Source organism: Hyla sarda, chromosome 3 (genome assembly GCF_029499605.1).
Source record: "Hyla sarda isolate aHylSar1 chromosome 3, aHylSar1.hap1, whole genome shotgun sequence".
Taxonomy (NCBI): Eukaryota; Metazoa; Chordata; class Amphibia; order Anura; family Hylidae; genus Hyla; species Hyla sarda.
In genome coordinates, this window is record NC_079191.1 from 439,390,824 (window position 1) to 439,414,279 (window position 23,456).

Sequence of the window (23,456 nt, forward strand, 5' to 3'; positions counted from 1 at the left end):
TCCAAATATACTCTTTTACCTCTTTTTACCTAAAAGCGACCGGGCCAAGGACAGCGAAGTAGCGTAAAGATGAACCTCGAGCCTAGACAGCTACACAGCGTTACTGAGCTAGTAAGGCGATAGTCTAATGCAGGAGGTAGATATCTTGCGAATAAACTGAAAATAGGAAAACCAACGTAAATACACCGCTTGACCGAAAATGAGAAACGATTGTAAGGTACAATACTACGTAAGGGCGAGGAGAAAAACTAAAATGTAAAAACAAGAATAATGTCAAAGGTAAACCCACCACATAACTGAATAGGTACAGGTGTGGATCAACACCTACAAGGCGCTTAGTGAGGCTATGACGAAGAATTTAGCTAGTAACATGACAAAAACACTTAACCAGGTAAAAGAGTAACCATAGGAGCACAGGAACAACAGAACAGCAGCGCACATTGAAGACCATGCTACCAGCCAGGCAAACTAATTTAGGAACAACCGCCTTATTCACTACCACAACAAGTTAGAGTAAAACGGTACCAAACAACGAGCAAAGTAAATAACTACGACTAGCAATAAATACCATGAAGCAATAAATACCATGAAGACAGAGGCGAAACAGCGGAAGGCAAGTTGACCATGTGAGAACAGAATTATAGTACCAGACAAATAGCGGAGCATATAGTGGCAGTGTATCAGCAGCGTATGCAGAAGGAATGTGAGTTTGATTGAATATATATATATATATATATATATATATATTTTTTATATATATATATATATATATATATATATATATATATTATATATATTTTTATTTTATTTTATTTTTTTAAAACAACAACTAACGAACTAACACTCATGAGTTAAAACATGACTAATACGGACCAATGTATGCGGCCGAAGTGTAGATACGAGAAGCAATAGTGTAAACACATGGAATATGAAACAGATTAGGTATATGAGAAGCAACTGCGGAACAAACGCGTCAACCAGTGAAATACACAGCAGGGACATCTGTGACACATTAACGAAGCGTGACCAGTAGACAACGTGTACTGACACTAAGACTAACACCTGGAACTACAAGACTATAATACCTACAGTATGCAAACAAGCACCCAGCATGCAGAGCTGAGCCGCAGGAGGTGTGTAACGAACTGGCTGCCGGCTGAGACTGGTGACCGAATAAGAAAGCCGGCATGCGTAAGGCAGCGGAACCTGGACGGGAGAATACCGCGGAGCTCTGAAGGACATATGCTCTGAAAGGTAACTCCAGCTGTCACCTCCCCCAGCCAGCACCAAACATCTGAAAAGAAACCCCCGACATGCAGAGCCGGGCAGCCGGAAGCGCACAACGATGCTTAGCAGCCCGCTACAGCTGCTGAACAACAACACCAACATGCGAAAGGCAGGGCACGGGGGACAACCGCAGGGCTCATACAAGACACGAGCCCCCAGACTCCTGCAGTCACCCCCCGGACCTGCTCCGCCGTCGCCCCCTACCTAGCGTCTGAACTAACCTGAAATGACGTGCACAGCAGAGCACAGGAACGAACACGAGGCTGGAGAGACTTCCCACGGCGCCTGACGTCACGGACTCCAAACAACGCGAGAGCCGCGGCGCACTGAACACATAGGGAGCCGCGGCTTTTAAGCGCAAGTACCGCCCCTCCCACAAACACAGGTTAAGTGACTCAGTCAATTAACCTTCGCACATATACCAGGTTATACCAGCATGGTCCATATCACTATATACAGGAGATATATAACTTATACCAGCTGTACATATATATTATATACAGTATATACCAGGTTATACCAGCATGGTCCATATCACTATATACAGGAGATATATAACTTATACCAGCTGTACATATATATTATATACAGTATATACCCAGGTTATACCAGCATGGTCCATATCATTATATACAGGAGATATATAACTTATACCAGCTGTACATATATATTATATACAGTATATACAGGTTATACCAGCATGGTCCATATCACTATATACAGGAGATATATAACTTATACCAGCTGTACATATATAATTATATACAGTATATACCCAGGTTATACCAGCATGGTCCATATCACTATATACAGGAGATATATAACTTATACCAGCTATACATATATATTATATACAGTATATACCCAGGTTATACCAGCATGGTCCATATCACTATATACAGGAGATGTATAACTTATGCCAGCTGTACATATATATTATATACAGTATATACCAGGTTATACCAGCATGGTCCATATCACTATATACAGGAGATATATAACTTATACCAGCTGTACATATATATTATATACAGTATATACCAGGTTATACCAGCATGGTCCATATCACTATATACAGGAGATATATAACTTATACCAGCTGTACATATATATTATATACAGTATATACCCAGGTTATACCAGCATGGTCCATATCACTATATACAGAAGATATATAACTTATACCAGCTGTACATATATATTATATACAGTATATACCAGGTTATACCAGCATGGTCCATATCACTATATACAGAAGATATATAACTTATACCAGCTGTACATATATATTATATACAGTATATACCCAGGTTATACCAGCATGGTCCATATCACTATATACAGGAGATATATAACTTATACCAGCTGTACATATATATTATATACAGTATATACCAGGTTATACCAGCATGGTCCATATCACTATATACAGGAGATATATAACTTATACCAGCTGTACATATATATTATATACAGTATATACCCAGGTTATACCAGCATGGTCCATATCACTATATACAGGAGATATATAACTTATACCAGCTGTACATATATATTATATACAGTATATACCAGGTTATACCAGCATGGTCCATATCACTATATACAGAAGATATATATCTTATACCAGCTGTACATATATATTATATACAGTATATACCAGGTTATACCAGCATGGTCCATATCACTATATACAGGAGATATATAACTTATACCAGCTGTACATATATAATTATATACAGTATATACCCAGGTTATACCAGCATGGTCCATATCACTATATACAGGAGATATATAACTTATACCAGATGTACATATATAATTATATACAGTATATACCAGGTTATACCAGCATGGTCCATATCACTATATATACAGGAGATATATAACTTATACAAGCTGTACATATATATTATATACAGTATATACCCAGGTTATACCAGCATGGTCCATGTCACTATATACAGGAGATATATAACTTATACCAGCTGTACATATATATTATATACAGTATATACCAGGTTATACAGCATGGTCCATATCACTATATACAGGAGATATATAACTTATACCAGCTGTACATATATATTATATACAGTATATACCCAGGTTATACCAGCATGGTCCATATCACTATATACAGGAGATATATAACTTATACCAGCTGTACATATATAATTATATACAGTATATACCAGGTTATACCAGCATGGTACATATCACTATATACAGGAGATATATAACTTATACCAGCTGTACATATATATTATATACAGTATATACCCAGGTTATACCAGCATGGTCCATATCACTATATACAGGAGATATATAACTTATACCAGCTATACATATATATTATATACAGTATATACCCAGGTTATACCAGCATGGTCCATATCACTATATACAGGAGATATATAACTTATACCAGCTGTACATATATATATTATATACAGTATATACCCAGGTTATACCAGCATGGTCCATATCACTATATACAGGAGATATATAACTTATACCAGATGTACAGATATATTATATATAGTATATACCAGGTTATACCAGCATGGTCCATATCACTATATACAGAAGATATATAACTTATACCAGCTGTACATATATATTATATACAGTATATACCCAGGTCATACCAGCATGGTCCATATCACTATATACAGGAGATATATAACTTATACCAGCTGTACATATATAATTATATACAGTATATACCCAGGTTATACCAGCATGGTCCATATCACTATATACAGAAGATATATAACGTATACCAGCTGTACATATATATTATATACAGTACATACCAGGTTATACCAGCATGGTCCATATCACTATATACAGAAGATATATAACTTATACCAGCTGTACATATATAATTATATACAGTATATACCCAGGTTATACCAGCATGGTCCATATCACTATATACAGAAGATATATAACTTATACCAGCAGTACATATATATTATATACAGTATATACCAGGTTATACCAGCATGGTCCATATCACTATATACAGGAGATATATAACTTATACCAGCTGTACATATATAATTATATACAGTATATACCAGGTTATACCAGCATGGTCCATATCACTATATACAGGAGATATATAACTTATACCAGCTGTACATATATATTATATACAGTATATACCAGGTTATAGCAGCATGGTCCATATCACTATATACAGGAGATATATAACTTATACCAGCTGTACATATATAATTATATACAGTATATACCAGGTTATACCAGCATGGTCCATATCACTATATACAGGAGATATATAACTTATACCAGCTGTACATATATAATTATATACAGTATATACCAGGTTATACCAGCATGGTCCATATCACTATATACAGAAGATATATAACTTATACCAGCTGTACATATATAATTATATACAGTATATACCCAGGTTATATCAGCATGGTCCATATCACTATATACAGGAGATATATAACTTATACCAGCTGTACATATATATTATATACAGTATATACCCAGGTTATACCAGCATGGTCCATATCACTATATACAGGAGATATATATATATAACTTATACCAGCTGTACATATATATTATATACAGTATATACCCAGGTTATACCAGCATGGTCCATATCACTATATACAGGAGATATATAACTTATACCAGCTGTACATATATATTATATACAGTATATACCCAGGTTATACCAGCATGGTCCATATCACTATATACAGGAGATGTATAACTTATACCAGCTGTACATATATATATTATATACAGTATATACCCAGGTTATACCAGCATGGTCCATATCACTATAAACAGGAGATATATAACTTATACCAGCTGTACATATATAATTATATATGTATCGAACATGTATCGAAACCTGTCCAGAGGGAATGTTGCCGAGTTGCCCATAGAAACCAATCAGGTCGCTTCTTTCAGTTTTCAGAGGTCTTCCTAAAAATGAAAGAAGCCATCTGATTGGTTGTTATGGGCAACTCAACAACTTTTCCTCTTGACAGGTTTGGATAAATCTCCCTCACCAGGTTATACCACATGGTCTATATGACTATATTCACATCTATATCCTCTGATTGTGCCGCCATTGTCCTCGGGGATGTATGTGATGATAACTTCTGATAACATTCGGAGTAATTCGTGTTTCATCTGTTCCTGTAGAGACACATTTGACAGGGAACGTGAGGATAAGTCTTCTCTGTATGGGAATAGATTGTTCTCTGATACTTTTCTCGGTATCTCAGACAATTGCGGCACATTTTACGCTGCTGTCAGCTTCGCGGTTCTCGCACACTAATTAGACTTAACGTGTTTCAGCAGCTGACAAAGAAAAAGGGAAAGAAAATCTCAGAAATTTCCCACATTCACTCAACCCCCCACCCCCCACCCCCCGTACGCTTTTTTCAGAGAACGGCTGAACATTAATGGTGAGAACTTAAGAATGATATCGGCTAAATTACCTTGATAGAGGACACAGTGAGCCGACTGGAGAACGTCTCGTACGCTGCACATGAAAGGAATATTCAATCAAAGTATTTGGGCTGAAAACAAGGCCTAGTTACTTGTGCTCACAGGGTCACTTACCTGGAGCACGACTGAGACGGTGCAAGAATTTTTGCCACCCTAAGCAAAAGCTAATTTTGCCGCCCCTTAACTCACCTCACCTTACTACTGGGGTGACACACTGTAACAAAACCCCTCCTCATGTAATCTCCTTACTACTGGGGTGACACACTGTAACAAACCCCCTCCTCATGTAATCTCCTTACTACTGAGGTGACACACTGTAACAAACCTCCTCCTCATGTAATCTCCTTACTACTGGGGTGACACACTGTAACAAACCTCCTCCTTATGTAATCTACTTACTACTGGGGTGACACACTGTAACCAACCTCCTCCTCTTGTATTCTCCTTACTACTGGGGTGACACGCTGTAACAAACCTCCTACCCATGTAATCTCCTTACTACTGGGGTGACACACTGTAACAAACCCCCTCCTCATGTAATCTCCTTACTACTGGGGTGACACACTGTAACAAACCTCCTCCTTATGTAATCTACTTACTACTGGGGTGACACACTGTAACCAACCTCCTCCTCATGTAATCTCCTTACCACTGGGGTGACACACTGTAACAAACCCCCTCCTCATGTAATCTCCTTACTACTGAGGTGACACACTGTAACAAACCTCCTCCTCATATAATCTCCTTACTACTGTGGTGACACACTGTAACAAACCTCCTCCTTATGTAATCTACTTACTACTGGGGTGACACACTGTAACCAACCTCCTCCTCATGTAATCTCCTTACTACTGGGGTGACACACTGTAACAAACCTCCTCCTTATGTAATCTACTTACTACTGGGGTGACACACTGTAACCAACCTCCTCCTCTTGTATTCTCCTTACTACTGGGGTGACACACTGTAACAAACCTCCTACCCATGTAATCTCCGTACTACTGGGGTGACACACTGTAACAAACCACCTCCTCATGTAATCTCCTTACTACTGAGGTGACACACTGTAACAAACCTCCTCCTCATGTAATCTCCTTACTACTGGGGTGACACACTGTAACAAACCTCCTCCTTATGTAATCTACTTACTACTGGGGTGACAAACTGTAACCAACCTCCTCCTCTTGTATTCTCCTTACTACTGGGGTGACACACTGTAACAAACCTCCTACCCATGTAATCTCCTTACTACCGGGGTGACACACTGTAACAAACCCCCTCCTCATGTAATCTCCTTACTACTGGGGTGACACACTGTAATAAACCTCCTCCTCCTGTAATTACCTTTCTACTGTGGTGACACACTGTAACAATCCTCCTCCTCATGTAATCTCCTTACTACTGGGGTGACACACTGTAACAAACCTCCTCCTCATATAATCTCCTTACTACTGTGGTGACACACTGTAACAAACCTCCTCCTCATGTAATCTCCCTACTACTGGGGTGACACACTGTAACAAACCTCCTCCTCATGTAATCTCCTTACTACTGTGGTGACACACTGTAACAAACCTCCTCCTCATGTAATCTCCTTACTACTGGGGTGACACACTGTAACAAACCTCCTGCTCCTGTAATTACCTTATTACTGGGGTGACACACTGTAACAAACCCCATCCTCATGTAATCTCCTTACTACTGGGGTGACACATTGTAACAAACCTCCTCCTCTTGTAATCTCCTTACTACTGTGGTGACACACTGTAACAAACCCCCTCCTCATGTAATCACCTTACTACTGGGGTGACACACTGTAACAGACCTCCTCCTCATGTAATCTCCTTACTACTGGGGTGACACACTGTAACAAACCACCTCCTCATGTAATCTCCTTACTACTGCGGTGACACACTGTAACAAACCCCCTCCTCTTGTAATCTCCTTACTACTGGGGTGACACACTGTAACAAACCTCCTCCTCATGTAATCCCCTTACTACTGTGGTGACACACTGTAACAAACCACCTCCTCATGTAATCTCCTTACTACTGGGGGACACACTGTAACCAACCTCCTCCTCATGTAATCTCCTTACTACTGGGGTGACACACTGTAACAAACCTCCTCCTCATGTAATCCCCTTACTACTGTGGTGACACACTGTAACAAACCACCTCCTCATGTAATCTCCTTACTACTGGGGTGACACACTGTAACAAACCCCCTCCTCTTGTAATACTACTGGGGTGACATGTGACCTCCACTCCAGCTCATCCCCCTCCTCCACAGCATCACACAGGTCCTGCAGCCAGATCCTTCAGTTTTCAGCGGTGATGCTGTCCTCCTGTGTACAATCCTCCAGGAGCACAATCACTGACTGTAGCTGGGAGCAGGGGGGTCATTGTTTCGGGGGCACATGCTATCAGGAAGCAGGACTGAAGTGACTGGAGCTGAAGAGTTGCAGTCAGGACCCAGAGACTGTGTGCAATAACTTTCTTGCTGAGCGGGCGGAGCGGCGCCCCCATCAATAGGGCGCTCTAGGCGTTAGATTATAGGTAGATCTGGTCCTGTATGTGAGATGGGACACGTGCACGTTTGCCATCATTTTTTTATCCCCCCCCCCCCCCCAATCTTTTTCTATTTTTAAAACGTTCAGCTAGGAGACTGCCACACTTTTACACAGGGGTCCACCCTGTCTCCTAAGGGACTTCTCTCTAACCATTGGCTTTGGGAAGATCAAAAGGCATCATTCATCTGCTACAATGATGCCATTTTTGTTAGGATTCGGCAGGCTGGATGTGGATCCTCTGTGTCAGCGAGGGATTGGCGTGGACCGTACCGGTGGACCATTTCTAGGTTGCTACTGGTATTCACCAGAGCCCGCCGCAAAGCGGGATGGTCTTGCTGCGGCGGTAGCAACCAGGTCGTATCCACCGGCAACGGCTCAACCTCGCTGACTGCTGAGAAGGCGTGGGACAGAAGGACTAGACAGAGGCAAGGTCAGACGTAGCAGAAGGTCAGGGCAGGTGGCAAGGTTCGTAGTCAATGGAGATAGCAAGAGGACAGGAACACTGGTATGGCAAACACCGAAAATGCATTCACTAGGCACAATGGTAACAAGATCCGGCAAGGAAGGGAAGGGGAAGTGAGGTTATATAGACAGGTGCACAGGTGGAAGCTAATCATTGGTGCACTGGCCCTTTAAATCTTAGAGAGCTGGCGCGCACGCCCTAAGGAGCGGAGTCGCGCGCGCCAGGACGTGACAGCCGGGGACCGGGACAGGTGAGTGACTTGGGATGCGATTCGCGAGCGGGCGCGTCCTGCTATGCGAATCGCATCCCTGCCGGCAGTGTCAGTGCAGCGCTCCCGGTCAGCGAGTCTGACCGGGGAGCTGCAGAGAGAGGAATGCCGCGAGCGCTCCGGGGAGGAGCAGGGACCCGGAGCGCTCGGCGTAACAGTACCCCCCCCCCCTTGGGTCTCCCCTTCTTTTTGTCCGGTTGTCGCTTCACATGGGATGAGGACATTGGGAGCGATTGTAGAGTTTCCTTCTGGAAGACAGAGAAGTCCTGGGTATACTCATCAAAGGCAGGCAGTTCAGAAGGAGTGGGAATGGGGAGGGGGGGCAGAGGGTGAAGCTTGGCACGAGGCAGAGTGTTACCAGGACAGGGGCTATGAGGAGGCAAAATCTCTGCTTGTTTATTGCAAAAGACCTCGGCATAGTCCTAATAGGCCTTGGGGAGACCAGGTATAGGAGGAGACACTGAGGTTTGACTGATGGGACTGGGAGCAGACGTGAGGCATTTTTTGTGGCAAGAAGCACCCCAGCTCTTGATCTCCCCGGTGGTCCAGTCAAGGGTAGGAGAGTGGCGTTGGAGCCATGGCAGACCGAGGAGGACTTCAGAGGTGCAGTTGGGCAAAACAAAAAGTTCAATTTTTTCGTGATGCAGTCCAATGCTCATGAGCAGGGGTTCTGTGCGGTAACGCACAGTGCAGTCCAATTTTACTCCGTTGACCGAGGAAATGTAGAGCGGCTTGACGAGATGGTCACAGGGATGTTGAACTTATTAACAAAAGAGGCCAAAATGAAATTTCCGCAGAACCAGAGTCCAAGAAGGCCACAGCTGAGAAGGAGGAGTTGGCAGAAGGAGAAATCCGCACGGGCACAGTGAGACGTGGAGAAGCAGACTTCGTACCAAGAGACGCCACTCCCACGTGAGCTGGGTGCGTGTGCGTTTCCCAGATGTGGAGGACGAATAGGGCAATCCACCAAGAAATGTTCAGTACTAGCGCAGTACAGACATAAATTTCTATCTCTGCGGCGAGTCCTCTCTTCATGGGTCAGGCGAGACCGATCCACTTGCATAGCCTCCTCGGCGGGAGGCACAGGGGTAGATTGCAAAGGATACTGTGAGAGAGGTGCCCAGAGATCAAGGTCTTTTTCCTGGCGGAGCTCCTGGTGTCTTTCAGAAAACGCATGTCAATGCAGGTGGCCAAATGGATAAGTTCATGCAGGTTGGCAGGAATTTCTCGTGCGGCCAGCACATCCTTGATGTTACTGGATAGGCCTTTTTTAAAGGTCGCGCAGAGTGCCTCGTTGTTCCAAGATAATTCAGAGGCGAGGGTACGAAATTGGATGGCGTATTCGCCTACAGAAGAATTTCCCTGGACCAGGTTCAGCAAGGCAGTTTTGGCAGAAGAAGCTCGGGCTGGTTCCTCAAAGACACTATGAACCTCAGCGAAGAAGGACTGTATAGTGGCAGTGACAGGATCATTGCGGTCCCAGAGCGGTGTGGCCCAAGACAGGGCCTTCCCAGACAGGAGACTAACCACAAAAGCCACCTTTGACCGTTCTGTAGGAAATTGGTCCGACAACATCTCCAAATGTAGGGAACATTGTGACAGGAACCCACGGCAGAGTCTAGAGTCCCCATAAAATTTGTCCGGCAGGGACAAGCGGAGGCCAGGAGCGGGCACTCGCTGCGGAGGAGGTGCAGGAGCTGGCGGAGGAGATGGTTGCTGCTGCAGCTGTGGCAGAAGTTGCTGTAGCATGGCGGTCAACTGCGACAGCTGCTGTCCTTGTTGGGCGAACTGTTGTCCAAGTTGCTCTATCTGTTGAGACTGCTGGGCGACCACCGACCACAGCGACAACTGGCAGCGGGACCTCAGCGGGATCCATGGCCGGATCTACTGTTAGGATTCGGCAGGCTGGATGTGGATCCTCTGTGTCAGTGAGGGATTGGCATGGACCGTGTCGGTGGACCGGTTCTAGGTTGCTACTGGTATTCACCAGAGCCCACCGCAAAGCGGGATGGTCTTGCTGCGGCGGTAGCAACCAGGTCGTATCCACCGGCAACGGCTGAACCTCGCTGACTGCTGAGAAGGCGTGGGACAGAAGGACTAGACAGAGGCAAGGTCAGACATAGCAGAAGGTCGGGGCAGGCGGCAAGGTTTGTAGTCAATGGAGATAGCAAGAGGTCAGGAACACTGGTAAGGCAAACACTGTAAACGCTTTCTCTAGGCACAATGGCAACAAGATCCGGCAAGGAAGGGAAGAGGAAGTGAGGCTATATAGACAGGTGCACAGGAGGAAGCTAATCAGACTGATTGGGCCAGGCAGCAATCATTGGTGCACTGGCCCTTTAAATCTTAGAGAGCTGGCGCGCGCACGCCCTGAGGAGTGGAGCCGCACGCGCCAGGATGTGACAGCCGGGGACCGGGACAGGTGAGTGACTTGGGATGCGATTCGCGAGCGGGCGCGTCCTGCTATGCGAATCGCATCCCTGCCGACAGTGTCAGTGCAGCGCTCCCGGTCAGCGCGTCTGACCGGGGCGCTGCAGAAAGAGGAACGCCGCGAGCGCTCCGGGGAGGAGCAGGGACCCGGAGCGCTCGGCGTAACAATTTTTAAGCCTTACCCTCCTGGAATACTTTAGTGCATGTTATTAATGTAGAACAATAACCATTGCCTCAGAAAGTAAAAAGAACCCCAAAAATATTTAAAAATAAGAAACTAAAAATGTTGGCTCCCTTAGAAATAATCTGGGTGTAATGGTGGAGGAGGATGAGGAAAAGGCCAATCTACTAAATGCCTTCTTCTCTACTGCATTTACACAGGAAAATCCAATGTCAGATGACATGTGGGATACTGTAAATTCTCCAGCATTCTCAAAGCTGGCCACAGTAAGGGGTCAATGGTGCCCCCACAATAGGGAGACACAGTTAGATACAAAGTCCCCCAGGTCTGCCATAGGTACTGCATATCTATTACCAGAGGAACAAGTTTTAAATATTCCAAAGCATTAAATGTACCTTCAGCTTGATGAAGCTTCACGTCCCTGAGGGGGACTAAAAAATGTTGAAGTGTAATAATAATATTAATGAAAAAATTTTCAAAGATGATGAAAAATAATAAAAACAAACTTCTTATTTTCTTTACAATAAAAAATATTTTTTTTGTAGAAATAATAAACCATAAAACTTCTTTATCTTTTCTCTGTAGTTGTAATGACACAAAGAATAAAGATATCATATTACTAGAATTAATGTGTAATAAATGTCACAACAACAATCTAACACAACGATGAGGGATTTACTATAGTTACATAGTTCATATGGTTGAAAAAAGACCAGAGTCCATCAAGTTCAACCTATAACCCTAATGAGTCCCTACTGAGTTGATCCAGAGGAGGCAAAAAACCCTCATACTAGAGGTAAAAATTCCTTCCCGACTCTAAATATGGCATCAGAATAAATCCCTGGATCAACGTTCTGTCCCTATAAATCTAATAACCATGTTATTACTCTCCAAAAATGCATCCAGACCCCTTTTGAATTATTTTACAGAGTTCCCCATGACCTCCTCCTCAGGCAGAGAATTCCACAGTCTCACTGCTTTACAGTAAAGAACCCCCGTCTGTGCTGTTGTAGAAACCTTCTTTCCTCTAGACGTAGAGGATGCCCCCTTGTTATATATACAGTCCTGGGTATAAATAGATCATGGAGAGATCTCTGTACTGTCCCCTGATATATAGTTATTAGGTCGCCCCTAAGCCTTCCTTTTTCTAAACTAAATAACCCTAATTCTGATAATCTTTCTGGGTACTGTAATCCTCCCATTCCCCGTATTACTCTGGTTGCCCGTCTTTGAACCCTCTCCAGCTCCACTATATCTTTCTTGTGCACTGGTGCCCAGTACTGTACACAGTATTCTATGTGTGGTCTGACCAGTACTGTACGCAGTATTCTATGTGTGGTCTGACCAGTACTGTACACAGTATTCTATGTGTGGTCTGACCAGTACTGTACACAGTATTCTATGTGTGGTCTGACCAGTACTGTACACAGTATTCTATGTGTGGTCTGACCAGTACTGTACACAGTATTCTATGTGTGGTCTGACCAGTACTGTACACAGTATTCTATGTGTGGTCTGACCAGTACTGTACGCAGTATTCTATGTGTGGTCTGACCAGTACTGTACACAGTATTCTATGTGTGATCTGACCAGTACTGTACACAGTATTCTATGTGTGGTCTGACCAGTACTGTACACAGTATTCTATGTGTGGTCTGACCAGTACTGTACACAGTATTCTATGTGTGGTCTGACCAGTACTGTACACAGTATTCTATGCGTGATCTGACCAGTACTGTACACAGTGTTCCATGTGTGGTCTGACCAGTACTGCATACAGTATTCTATGTGTGGTCTGACCAGTACTGTACACAGTATTCTATGTGTGGTCTGACCAGTACGGTACACAGTATTCTATGTGTGGTCTGACTAGTGATTTGTACAGCGGTAGAATTATTTCCATGTCATAGGCATCTATGCCCCTATTGATGCCCCCCATGATTTTATTTGCCTTGGCAGCAGCTGCCCGACACTGGTCACTACAGCTAAATTTACTGTTAATTAAAACTCCCAAGTCCTTTTCCACGTCAGTCGTCCCAAGTGTTCTCCCATTTAATACATAATCCCAGCCCGGATTTTTCTTCCCCATGTGCATTACCTTACATTTATCAGTGTTGAACCTCATCTGCCAATTCCCAGCCAAAACCTCCAACCTATCCAGATCCATTTGTAATAGTGCACTGTCCTCTATAGTGTTATCTACTATACACAGTGCACTGTCCTCTATATTGTTATCTACTGTACACAGTGCACTGTCCTCTATTATGTTATCTACTATACACAGTGTACTGTCCTCTATTGTGTTTACCGCTTTACAGAGTTTAGTATCATCTGTAACGATTGCTACTTTACTATTCAACCCCTCTACAAGGTCATTAATAAATATATTTAATAAAACAGGACCCAAGACTGACCCCTGTGGTCCCCACTAGTAACAGTCACCCAATCAGAATAAGTACCATTAATAACCATCCTCTGTTTCCTATCACTGAGCCAGTTACTTACCCACTTACACACATTCTCCCCCAGCCCCATCCTTCTCATTTTATACATCAACCTTTTATGTGGAACCGTATCAAATGCTTTGGAAAAATCCAGATATACGACATCCAGCTATTGCCCCTGGTCCAGTCTGGAGCTCACCTCCTCATAAAAGCTCATCAGGTTAGTTTGACAGGACCATTCCCTCATAAAGCCATGCTGATATGGGGGTCATACATTTATTTATATCAAGATACTCCAAAATAGCATCTCTTAGAAAACCCTCAAACAATTTGCATACAATGGAGGTTAATCTAACAGGTCTATGATTCCCGGGGTCACCTTTTGATCCCTTTTTAAATATTGGCACCACATTTGCCATGTACCATTCCTGGGGAACAGTCCCTGTCATATTAGTCCCTTAGTATTAAAAATAGGGGTCTGTTTATTATATTACTTAATTCCTTTAGAACAAGGGGGTGAATGTCATCTGGACCTGGCAATTTGTCTATTTTGATTATTTTGTAGACGGCACTGTACTTCTTCCTGGGTAAGACAGGTGACCTAAACTTCTTCCGGGGTTAGACAGGTGACCTGTACTTCTTCATGGGTTAGTCAGGTGACCTGTACTTTTTCATGGGTTAGTCAGGTGACCTGTACTGGGGAGTTTAGCTTATTTTGCTGTATTTTACCTGGCATTTCATTTTCCTCGGTGAATACAGTGGAGAAGAATTTGTTTAATATATTTGCTTTTTCCTGATCCCCGTCTATAATTTCTTCCTCGTCATTTTTTAAAGGGCAAACACTTAATTTTTTTTTTACCTTTTTGCTATTTATATAGTTAAAGAACATTTTGGGGTTAGTTTTACTCTCTCTCGTTGGCAATGAGTCTTTCTGTCTCTATTTTTGCAGCTTTTATCAGTTTTTTTTACATATTTTAAAATTTTCTCTATAGCTTTTTAATGCTTCTTCACTGCCGTCCTGTTTTAGCAGTTTATCTGTTCCTTACCCCCCTTGAAAAATAATAAGAAGAATGATTTTATGTATCACAATGATCATTAATCGTACATTCTCTGTGACCTGAAACGGTGCCGATAAAACGTACAACTACAGTAAAGTTTTCGTCACTCAATATCTGGCAATGCAAAGATAAGGAAAAAAATGTGTGTGCGGAAGGGCCAAAATAATTCAGTCCTCAAGGTTTTTAAAGGGGTTCTCTGGCCACAGACATAGGGAATAAGATGTCTGATCACTGGGGTTCCGCCTTTGGGACCCTCCGTGATCTCTGTGCAGATCATTATGACTACTGATCAATATATATATATAAAAAATAGACTTATATGATAATATGCTGCAGAAAAACATTATTTTCCTTATAAGACATTCCAGCTTGCTATCTGCTCGTGACTAAGATGGAGACCTTGGGATGACGCCAGAAGGACCAAGATGAGAAGTCAAAAGACAAAATATTTGAAGAAGATATAGACTGTATAGAAGGACAGAAAAATCTGGGATTTTCCAGTAGAAGAGTGAGGGAACCACATAAGTGAACTTTGGCCAAGAAAGAAATAGATGCTTAAATATGCTAATATATACGGACACAAAACTCAAATAACCAATCAAAATATAAAAGCATGATTTTGACTTGATAACTAACCTCCCCTTTTTGTCAAATGTAAAAACCAATGTACTTCCGTGTAATAAACAGAACTCTCTCTGGGAACTCTCTGAGAACACTTGGGAACAGCTCCTGAGTTTCTTGCGGAGAAAGAGTTTTATACCAACTTTTTGTCTGGTGCGTATTTCTTTTGTTGACACTCAGCAATATACAGCAGCAGTCACGCACATTTTAAGGCCTCATCCGCAGCAATCCTTAACAGTTGGCATTATAAACAGTATGTTCAGAATGCTGGGTTTGGGCGGCCGGAGACATGATGTCAAACTCCGCTCCCTCTATTCATGTCTATGGGAGGGGGCGTGACAGCTGTCACGTCCCCTCCCATAGACATGAATGGAAGGGGTGCAACATCATGAGTGGGCATGGCATGATGTCACGGGTGCTGCACAGAGATCACGGAGGGTCCCAGCGATCCACCGCGATCAGACATCTTATACCCTATCCAAAAGGATAGGGGATAAGATATCTGTGGCCAGAGTACCCGTGTAGGAGAAATCCACACATGTATGCCTAGACCTTCTCCAATTTCCATATAGATCGGACTCTCTGCACTTTTGACTCTTTGCCACTTTCGACCCTTTGATGTCACGGCCCCGCCGTGGCGTGGCCGTGACATCACAAGCTTCCAGCCATGTACCTGATGCACTAAACAAACGACGGGTGCAGCAGGAAGAGCACGGGGGTCCCCAGTGATCAGACATCTTATCCCCTATCCTTTGGTTCCATTGTCCTGTGGAAACTACATAATGTCCAGAGTAGAAGGATCTCTTACAAAGGGAGCAGAGGACTCTGTTGGTCCCAGCAAAGAGGCCCTAAGAGAAAGGGTATCAGCTTAGGAGAACCCTTTGAATTGTGTTCTAGACATTGCATAGTGGGCGACCATTTGTGCACAACCTTCAACTAACTGGTAGCAAAGGGACATACAGTGCCTATAATAGAGCTGCCAAACAGACTTCTAATGGACCCACCAAGGAGGCCTAGATCACATTGGCTTTTCCCCTTCTGCATGAGCTCTATGACTCTGTACAAGGCTACTTCTTCATCGGAACCTCACTTTAGCCAATAAATGAAGGGGAAGGTAAGGTAAGATGGTCCACTAACACCTTCAACACCTCTTTTTGTTTTTTTGCCATATGACCTGTAGAGGTCTTACCAATGCCGAATCTTGGTTAGGAGTCTGAGTAGTATAAACTCTGGACATCGGAACAGCGAACCATGATATATGAACCTTCTCGGAGCTGTCCGATGGCCTAGGTGATGTATGAAGGGGGTCACCATGTCCCCTCCTAATCTGCCCTACTAATTTGCAATTTTAGGATAAATGTGGGGTATAAGCCCTAGTCAGAGGGGGGTCTGACCTGGTGTAGACCTTCTTATGAATAGATTTAGTTAGAGTCATTGATGGATTCCCTTCAGGCAGGGCAAACGGTCAGACAGCTACCGGAGCCTTTATCGAGACTCCCTGACCTGGGCAGAGTGGATTGTTGGAATCCTTCCCCCTTGATCCATAGCACCTAGGATTAAAAGAGTACTCTGGGAGGGAAAAATGTATCCTCTATCCTAGGGGATAAATGTAAGATAGTGGGGTGTCCAACCACTGGGACCCCCCAGGATCTCTCGCACGGTGCCCTGACTCTCCTTCTGAATGGGCTGTGATGGCCGACACATCCCCTCCATGCATTTCTATTGAAGAGCCAGAGTACTGCACTTGGGTATCTCCGGTTCTTTCTGCATGGAGGGGGTCACTTTATGCAGTGGTTGACACACCCCATTCAAAAGGAGAGCCAGGGCGCCGTGCGGGATATCGCGGGGACCCTAGGAGTCTGACTCCTCATGATCTGACACCTACCCCTTATCCTTAGGAGATAGAATAAATCTTTCTTTCTATCTTGGAGTACCGTTTTAACCCCTTTAGCTCCTCTTAAATACAAACAAAATAAATATAATCAATTTATCAGCAGATTCTGCATTGTAATATCACTATACAAACCATATTGGGGGAGATTTATCGAAACCTGTCCAGAGGAAAAGTTGCCCAGTTGCCCATAGCAACCAATCAGATCGCTTCTTTCATTTTTAACAAGGCCTCTTCAAAATGAAAGAAGCACTCTGATTGGTTGCTATGGGCAACTCGGCATCTTTTTCCTCTGGACAGGTTTTAACAAATCTCCCCCAATGATTGTGTCTACAGAAACTCAAACCTGTATTCTATGATGGTGATCGTGTAAATCAGAGTCATTCAGATAATGCAGCATTAATTTAGCCAATCACAAGGACTGCGATGCTTAAACAATCTCCGCAACAAAACTTGTTTTCCAACTTCACATGCTGTAGTTTGATTTTTTTGCATAGAAATCAACTGAGCGTTTCAGTCACTCAACCCACTGACCTTAAAAAACACGACAAGATGGTTCAAGGGCCCTCCACCCAGACAAGAAGTGTACTCACTGATTGGATCGTTATTTAAACAGGAAAAGATTTACTACAGATTCAGATACAACGGAGCCCGTTATATAGATGTCATTTCTTAAAGGGGTACTCCACTGCCCCAGCGTTCGGAACGCTTTTGTTCCGAACGCTGGGTGTGGTCTTCAGGGGTTGCCATGCCCCCCGTTATGTCGCACCACGCCTCTCGTGACGTCATGTCACACCCCTCAATGAAATGCACGCCCCCTCCCATAGACTTGCACTGAGGGGTGTGACATGACATCACGAGAGGTGTGGTGATGTCATGGGGAGCATGGTGACTCCTGAAGCCCGCACCCAGCATTCGGAACAAAAGCATTCCGAACGCTGGGGCAGTGGAGTATCCCTTTAAGAAATTACATCTATATAACGGGCTCCATTGTATCTGAATCTGTAGTAAATCTTTTCCTGTTTTAATAATGATTTACTACAGATTCAGATACAACGGAGCCCGTTATATAGATGTCATTTCTTAAAGGGGTACTCCACTGTCCCAGCATTCGGAACGATTTTGTTCCAAACGCTGGGTGTGGGCTTCGGGGGTCGCCATGGCCCTCGTGACGTCACACCATGCCTCTTGTGACATCATGTCTTGCCCCCTCAATAAAAGTCTATGGGAGGGGGCGTGGCAGCCGCCATGCCCCCTCCCATTGACTTGCATTGGGGGGCATGGCGTCACACCATGGGGGCGTGGCAACGCGAAGCCCACACCCAGCGTTCGGTACTAAATTTTTCCAAACGTTGGGGCAGTGGAGTGCCCCTTTAATGTGTTACCCACAGCGATGAGTGTTACATCGCGAGCTAGCTGGCATAAGTCATTCTTCAGACAGGTCATGTGACCTGATGTTCTCGTGTATCCAACAACTATTGTGTCAACTAAGTTGTTCCCATAGTGCAATGTGCCAGGATGAGACCAATGGATACTAGGATTACGTGAAACAACTTGAACACTTTACTGAAACTTCTTGTCCAATCCAATACAGCTGCTTCAGCACAGCCTGGAACGTTGCAGTCTTTGTGGCAGATGAGTAAGTATTTGGTCACTGTCCCTTTAAAGGTTTCTTCCACAGCAGATTTACTGAAAGATCTTCCACAGCAGATTTACTGACAGTAATGCCTCTCCTCTATAACGTCAGACCTGCTCCCTCTCTTATAGAAACATATGGCTCGTCTACCAGTGGCAAGCCATTTGGAAGAACACGATAGGACCATAGTTGGGGATGCCGGCACACGTGCGCAAAGTCTGTGAGTCCTTTTTCCTAACCTGACATACTCACCACATGTGCACCACAATCCCCATTCATGGCAAAGGGGCAAGACTTTGACATGGCTGACTGCTGGCAGATAGTCTATGTGTGTGGGTCAAGGCGGTAGTGGGCGCGACATAACAGGGAAGAGCTTCTGTGACCCGGTGGCACAGCCACATCTCTTTGACATTTGGGCCCCCAAAAAGTGTTTCTCTTCCTTTAAATTTTTTTAGCACTTATAGGCGGATAGGCGTGGCTTGGGGTTTGCCAAGCCCCGCCACTGCCATGCCTGTCCTGCCTGGACACAGAGGTCCCACAGCGCTGGAAGGCAGGATAGGCGTGGCGGCAGCGGGGCTTAGCGAACCCCAAGCCACGCCTATCCAACTGTGCCTGACTTTTGGATAAAAGGTTTTTATCAGTAAGAAAAGAACAACAAACAGCAAGAAAGGTAAATGGCTGCAGTCACCTCATAATCATCTGGAACACCATTATAGTGGTCTGGGGGGTCAAAATATGATGACAGTTGCACTTTAAAAATTTATTTGGAGTATGTGTCGCCTAAATGGCCCCTAAAAAATACAGATGATCATGCAAGAGAAACAACAACTCAAATAGTAATGTTAACAGAAAAGTAAAAGTAAAATTGCAGCTGTTTTGGCTAATAATGTGATAAGCCCTCCTGACTGGTTCCGGATTTGGAAGACTATGGCAGAAGATTATGGCAAAAGACTATGCATCGTTCCAGGCTGAAGAAACTTTGCACCGATGACCTCTTGTGCCGAAGGCTGGACTGCTACATATCTACATGGAGAGGACTCGGTGAGTAAACTATACCCTTAGGCCACCCCCATACCCTACCTACTTGCTATAATCAATCCCTCTGCTTAGATACCCTGGTGTTCCTGAGCTTGTATAGAATTTTACTTTCACATATTTATTTGATTATATATTTCCCAAATGAAAAGTTACCTTACCCCCCCCCCCCCCCATATACACACTTGCCCATTCCTATTTCTTCCTCTACGCATTGTTCTTTACGCACTGTTTATTCATAGCTGTCTCTGACTGCCAGGTGTGACAATGTGGCAAGGGAAGGGTGTATTTCCCCAGCTAACCCTGGAGAAACCTCCATCGTGGCCTAATTAATGAGGTAGCAGAAAGGGGCAGTGTGTTTAAAAAGAAGACAGACACAATAGTGCGGTCTCTCCCTAGAAGACAGCAAGGTGGCTGTGGGGGGAGGCAGGGGTCCGTCTGAGGAACACACAACCCGAGCTGTGAGTGGCCCCAAGAAGTGGTGTGGACCAGACACACAGCAAGAGGTTGCAAACGCTGTGTGTGAACAGTGAGTAAAAGGTTGCAGGAGCCCACCAGTTTATAGACAGGGCATGCTGGATTGTTTAGAAAGTAACTGGTCTTTTTAATATGTAATGACTCTGTTTATTATTCTATGTACTTTTATTTTCTTATTCTCAAATATCTGTTTTAAAGAAAAATTCTTTAATAAAAAAACAGTTATAAAAAAAAGAAAGCAACTGGACGGTCTAGGGTTTGTTTTGTTCCTGTGTTATATTTTTATTTATCCTGCAACTTGTGTAATAAAGCTGGCGAGGGGCCGGACTTGCATAAAGTACTGTTATTTGCCTGCTGATTGAAGTGGAAACGTGTCCTGTGGCGGTGTCAAGGACGATCCCAGAGCTATCCCCAAGAAGAAATCCTTGCACAGAATTATTTTGTTTTACTGTTTTCTTGATATCTTGTTATACATTGTCCGAGGTAGCTGTCACAATATGGAATGTCAGAGGTGTAAACTCACCCACAAAATGCTTGAGGATATTCCAGATCCTTAAAGGGGTACTCCTCCCTTAGACATCTTATCCCCTATCCAAAGAATAGGGGATAAGATGTCTGATAGCAGGGGTACCACCACTGGGAACCTCCATAATGTCTCCTGCAGCACCCACTATCATCAGGTGCACGGAGCCAGCTTGCTCGCTCCGTGCACCAGATGATAGGGGGTGCTGCAGGAGAGATTGCGGGGGTTGCCAGCAGTGGGACCCCCGAGATCAGACATCTTATCCCCTATCCTTTAGACAGGGGATAAGATGTCTAAGGGCAGAGTATCCCTTTAAATCCTGTCATTCTGACATTGCTATTTGTCAAGAAACTAACTTTGCCCTAACTTTGCACCTTTCCTACCATGGAGTGTCCATAGCAATCAGTAAGTCACTTCCATATACCCTGATTTCCCAATTACCTGATGGAAAATTCTTGTATCTTAGGGGCGGATCACCACTACCCTTGTTACAATTGCTGGGATATACAGAACTGTATGCCCCATTCAATGGACTCTGGAAGCAGGTGAAGCAAATCCGGGATTCACCGTATGATAAACTGTATCTTTATTTCAATGGCCAATAAACAAATGCGTTTCGAGACTCTTGCGGTCTCTTTCTCAATGTTACAAGGCTCAAGGGCAGATGAGCCTTGTAACATTGAGAAAGAGACCGCAAGAGTCTCGAAACGCGTTTGTTTATTGGCCATTGAAAGAAAGATACAGTTTATCATACTGTACGGATCCCGTCTTCTTACTGACGTTCTGCACCATCGAATCACAAATTTGTTTCATCTACTTCCAGTATCTTCGTATCGGTGGGGATCTCCTGAACACAGACTCCCGGGCGGCTGCAACATTTCTACAGACTTCAATAGGTGGTTGTGTCTGGCACACAACCCCCAAAGGTAAGCGCAATTGCCCGTCTTTCATGCCTATCTACCCCCAGTGATAACATACTATCCCATGAGAAGCTCTGCTGTGCTTTTTACCCAGACTGATTTACCCATTCAATAGACTGGCATGAGGAGACCCTGAATCATCCCCACCTGGTCTCACAAGGAATTTGCTTGGCCAGAGAGGGAACTCAACGTAGGGTTGGATCCACTCCTAGACCATATCCCAATTATCGCACAAAATGTTGAAAAAGACCTACAGACTGAGATGTTTTGATGACCTTCCACGCACAAGAAAAAGATTTTACCTTCTATTGAAACTCCCACCGATCTTACGAAAGGTTGGATTGCATGCTCCTACAGTCACAATAACTTTCCTTAGTCTCATGTGATGTCCGAGTAAATGACATGGTCATGTACTGCCCTTAGGCCCTGTCAGGTTGAGTCCCTCAATGACCTGGGGGCTCCCCTGCAAGGTCTCCCCCTGTTGTTTCCATAATGTTGTGTATATCACTTTAATGCCTGGACAGTATCCTTATGTATAGATAGTACAGAGGACCTGTGGGAGGTCTCGAGGACCTGTTCAAGTCTGTCACATGTTATGCAGTCTCATGATTTGCTGTCACATGTTCTCCCAGAGAGCACCAGCTTAACCTATGACCCGCAGTTTGACCAATGGGCTTTAGTCCAGCCCCCACTATATAAAGGGGTGGCCATTACAATTCACTCTCTTTGAGATTCCATCTGCTACTGAGCACAGCAACCACCAGAGATCTCAGTGCTAGTGACCAGCATCTGGAAAACCCCAAAAGCTACAGTCATTCCAGTAAGTCTCAAGTGTATGTCTGCTGTCACTTCAAATAGTCAAGTCCTATATATAGTCAATCCTCAAGATAATTACCTAAAATCTATTACCATAACTACAAGTCCCAGCAAGCTGCGAGGTCCTTCTGGGTTCCTGGCCACGTCTCTGGGAATCTGGCCTAGCTGTGAAGATGAATCCATCTGTCTAAACTCAGTAAAGCCTCCGTTAAGCCATAACTGGTTGTGGACTCTCATTTCACTAACTAGCCATTGGAATAGCGGATATACCGTTTGTGTGGTGTCGGTACCAAAAACCACTCTGGCGTCACGAACACTAGGG

At 43.9% G+C, this 23,456-nt stretch overlaps 1 protein-coding gene across 1 annotated transcript in view; it reads left to right on the top strand.

Moving 5' to 3' along the window:
* The window catches only part of LOC130363185 (uncharacterized), a 190,932-nt gene extending 167,801 nt beyond the window's left edge, over positions 1-23,131 (top strand). The window contains exons 3-4 of the mRNA XM_056568625.1: positions 22,222-22,324; positions 22,434-23,131. Of these exons, the coding sequence (XP_056424600.1) occupies positions 22,222-22,324; positions 22,434-22,561 (231 nt within the window). The 3' untranslated portion in view covers positions 22,562-23,131. The remainder of the gene's footprint in view (positions 1-22,221; positions 22,325-22,433) is intronic.
* Positions 23,132-23,456: the final 325 nt, after the last annotated feature.